The 3,699-nt window shown below is 43.4% G+C and overlaps 2 protein-coding genes across 2 annotated transcripts in view; both read left to right on the top strand.

Annotated features, from left to right (window-relative positions):
• Window positions 1-352: 352 nt before the first annotated feature.
• On the top strand, window positions 353-2,508 carry LOC107570121 (proline-rich protein 13-like). The gene is made up of 4 exons (XM_016256319.1): window positions 353-398; window positions 1,376-1,411; window positions 2,132-2,300; window positions 2,337-2,508. Exons 2-4 carry the CDS (start codon window positions 1,396-1,398, stop codon window positions 2,506-2,508), a joined length of 357 nt encoding a protein of 118 aa, XP_016111805.1. The 5' UTR covers window positions 353-398; window positions 1,376-1,395.
• A 514-nt stretch (window positions 2,509-3,022) lies between these two features.
• LOC107570120 (UPF0160 protein MYG1, mitochondrial-like) overlaps window positions 3,023-3,699 on the top strand; it is a 4,144-nt gene continuing 3,467 nt past the window's right edge. The window contains exons 1-2 of the mRNA XM_016256318.1: window positions 3,023-3,320; window positions 3,441-3,655. Of these exons, the coding sequence (XP_016111804.1) occupies window positions 3,091-3,320; window positions 3,441-3,655 (445 nt within the window). The 5' untranslated portion in view covers window positions 3,023-3,090. The remainder of the gene's footprint in view (window positions 3,321-3,440; window positions 3,656-3,699) is intronic.

Below are 3,699 nucleotides of genomic sequence, written 5' to 3'. Positions count from 1 at the left end.
AACAAACATGTTTGATTTAGTTCTTTTTGAACTTGATTTTGTTCTGAAAATTACCATTCATCCATTACTATCAGCTGAGAGTTTACTCTTCAAATAAACGCCTCTGAATATCTGAACAGCGACAGGCTGCAGTATAAAACCACAGATATACCTGTCGATGTTTGTCAGGTGAGGCGGTCAGAGTCCGCCGGTGATCGGTGAGCTCGCGGAATGCGGAAGCAGGACTCATTACAGCTTGACAGGTGTCGTAGCAGGTATGTGTCTAAACCTGATCATTACTGTTGCCGTTATTTGCAAATACTAAATACATCTTTAGAAAATTGCCATCGGCTTATCTTTACCGCAATACCTGAAAGCAGGCTCTACCACATGACTTTATTTGTTGTTGCATTTGAATGGTACGCTATTTCATATCATTGCCTTTTAACAGCTTTTATGTGAACGGAATATGTATTTTGGGCTTATTGACAATCAGAAGTTCTGTTAGTTGTTCAGATCTGAGAGAGAGAGAGAGAGAGAGAGAGAGCTGTTGTTTGTCCAGGGCGTTTCCAGTTCCCGGATGTGGATTACATGGAGTGCGCAGTTTCAGAAAAGAACACAGATAATTGTGTTTTACGCGTATTTAATGACTAGAAATGTAGTTGAATTTAAAAATCATAGTTATCTAGAAAAAAATCATATGTATCTTTTTGTTGTTGTTTTTTTGTTTTGTTATTGTCGTTATTATTATTATTATTATTATTATTTCCCATTTGCTTTGCAAATGTGGTGAAGTGAGATTCCTCCTATCACAATTAACCTGTAAAATAAGGTGGTCCTGCAGTGCAAATGAAATTCAGATACACAACAGCAGATCTGAAAACAGCAGGCTATACATCAGAAAGGGCAGTGCTTATTAAAGAAAGCGTGTTGATTGGACAGAGACTGTGAGGCCAAAGAAGGGTGGACAACATTTGAAACATTGGGAAATATTTTTATTCGACATATGGTTTAAAAAAAAGTTGATTAATCTGACATTGGCTTTTTTCTCACCTTTGTAAGCATTAGCAGTAAAATCCCATTTCATTTGACCTTTGCATTCAATGACTTTTCACATTCTGTTTTCATAACTGTTTTATAACTCTAGACTGTTTTAGACTTGCTTTAATTGTGTATTTGTCTTTGGCTATTTTAGGCACTGCTTAATATAATGCAAACAGTTCCTATAAATAAACCATATTTGTAGTAAATATCAGAAGTAATAATAATATAATATATATATATAAATAAACAGAAGCGGTTTGAGGTGGGCAGTGAAAGCGGTGAATCTTTGGTGGACATTAGTGTTTGTTCACTTTATATCAGAGAATAACGTCTGTCTTTTTATTTGTTGCAGGTCATTTGGAAGAGACAAACATGTGGCCAAATCAAGGTGATTTTTGCATTCATTAATCATTTCTCAACTCATCAGCGTCTATGTGTGCCTCAGTCAGGGGTGTTTAGGCTCGATACAAGTCTAGTGTTCCTGAGGAGTGTGTGTGTGAGTGTGTGTGTGTGAGTGAGTGAGTGAGTGTGTGTGTGTGTGTGTGAGTGTGTGAGTTCTTCTAGCAGTGCCTTTTTAACACCAAACACAGAGAGTTTTGTCCCCTTCTGTATTAAAAACAGCTGTTAGTTTAGCTGCTAGTTCCTCCAGGATCTCTACCAGTCTCAGTAGCTAGTTTAACCCAGCACAACAAGGTGACTGATGGAAAGGCTCTCAGCTTCTTTGAGGTCAGAGTCAGTGCACATGGCTGCCACATCTGAGTCCTGAAGCACAAGCGGTTGATATTAAACACACTAGCGGTGCAGTACTTTGAGCAGGTCATTGTCATTGTTGTTGTTGTCATTTACTGTTCCAGCCTGAATTGTAAGTCGAAGGGCAGCTCTGTTATGAAAGCAGATGGAGATGTCATACAGTACGGCCTGCCATTACTCTTCTGCAGTTCGCCATTGAAAATCATCTGTTGTCATTTAATGAACAAACCAGTTTAGGTCTATGTTTCATGGAAGAAAGGAAACAGTAATCTGGGTTGGAAGAGCATGTTGGTGATTCTCCCACTGTAGATGTTGAGTGTTTTCTGTGTGTTGGAGTATTGTGATTTTCTCCTCTCAGGACCTCCAGCCGCTGGGCCGCCCAATCCTGCCTTTCCTTGTCCTCCAAACCCAGCGTACCCAGCCATGCCCATCCCATCCGGCCCGCCTGGACCCAACCCTGTCTATCCACCCATGAACCATCCCATGACCATCCCGTACCCCGCACCCAACCAGCCGTTCCCCCCGGCAGGGCCCTTCCCCCCGGCAGGGCCCTTCCCCCCGGCGGGGCCCTTCCCCGGGGCCGCTCACCCCTGCCCCGTCCCTCAGTACGGGGGCCACCCCGCAGGAGTCCACGCACCTGGACACAAGAAACACAAGAAGATGAAGAAAGGCCATAAAGCTCATAAAGCTCACAAGGAGCACAAACACATGAAACATGGCAAGGTGAGAGGCTGAGCAAGTGCTGCGCGGATGAGCTGATTCTGAGAGACCTTATAAATGACAATTATGGGGGCCTTTCGCACCGCGGGAACCTTTTCATAGTACCAGAACTAATTGTGGAACTACCCACTTTTTGGCGTGTTCGCACCGCCGGAACTGGGTGCGATTTTAGTACCGGACTGCCTTTTTCGAGAACCAAATTAGCTGCTACTCCGACTGTGTGTGCTGAGGAATCTTTTGCATGTTTTTGTTGGCTAATAAAGAAGCACAGGCAGTTTTTCAATGAATAAAACATTAAGAGAAAGCTTGAAACATCTACCAGGTATATTCACTATTGTGTGCTAAATTAATGTTTTAATAACAATGCAATTACTTTGTCAACAAATCTTGGGATTTGCACAGCTCAGCATTAAACTATCTCCCGAATGCCCTAGTAGACCAGCACAGTGTGTTATTAAGAGCAACAGATGAAATCATGCATATGACAGACACAGTGGACAGTGAGATCGCGTCACTCCTGACCGACAGGTGGCGCTAACGCTGCTTCTCCAGCCGCTGAACCCCTTCAGGAGGAGGAGGAAGAAGAAGAGGTAGCTGATGCACGTGCTCCGCCGGTCGGTCAGTCAAGTGTTTCTGAATAACGCTCTTCTGAGGAAGATGAAGATGAAGATCGGGACTCATAACGGCACCTTTCACTGCGATGAGGTTCTGGCGTGTTTCCTCCTGCGACAGCTGCCGGAATACAAGGTGCTATTCATCACTATATTCACACTCTGCTACTTCACTTCAGCATCAGATAAAGCACTCACCAGACTCTTCATCACACAGTGAATCCCAACATAAAAACCTTATGTCAGTGTACAGTATGATGTACTGTAGTACTGTACTGAAGCAGCGGTGCAGACAGATCTTGTTTACTGTAGGAGCTGTGATAGATGAGTGTATAGCAGGAGAATGATCATCTGTGTGCTTTTCACCATCTGTGTGCTCTTCTTCATCTGTGTGCTCTTCACCATCTGTGTGCTGTTCATCATCTGTGTGCGCTTCATCATCTGTGTGCGCTTCACCATCTGTGTGCTGTTCACCATCTGTGTGCTGTTCACCATCTGTGTGCACTTCATCATCTGTGTGCTGTTCATCATCTGTGTGCTCTTCATCATCTGTGTGTGCACTTCATCTGTGCTCTTCACCATCTGTGTGCTCTTC

This window comes from Sinocyclocheilus grahami, unplaced genomic scaffold (genome assembly GCF_001515645.1).
Source record: "Sinocyclocheilus grahami isolate Dianchi unplaced genomic scaffold, SAMN03320097.WGS_v1.1 scaffold1418.1, whole genome shotgun sequence".
Classification (NCBI taxonomy): domain Eukaryota; kingdom Metazoa; phylum Chordata; class Actinopteri; order Cypriniformes; family Cyprinidae; genus Sinocyclocheilus; species Sinocyclocheilus grahami.
This window is presented reverse-complemented; position numbering and strand designations above follow the sequence as displayed.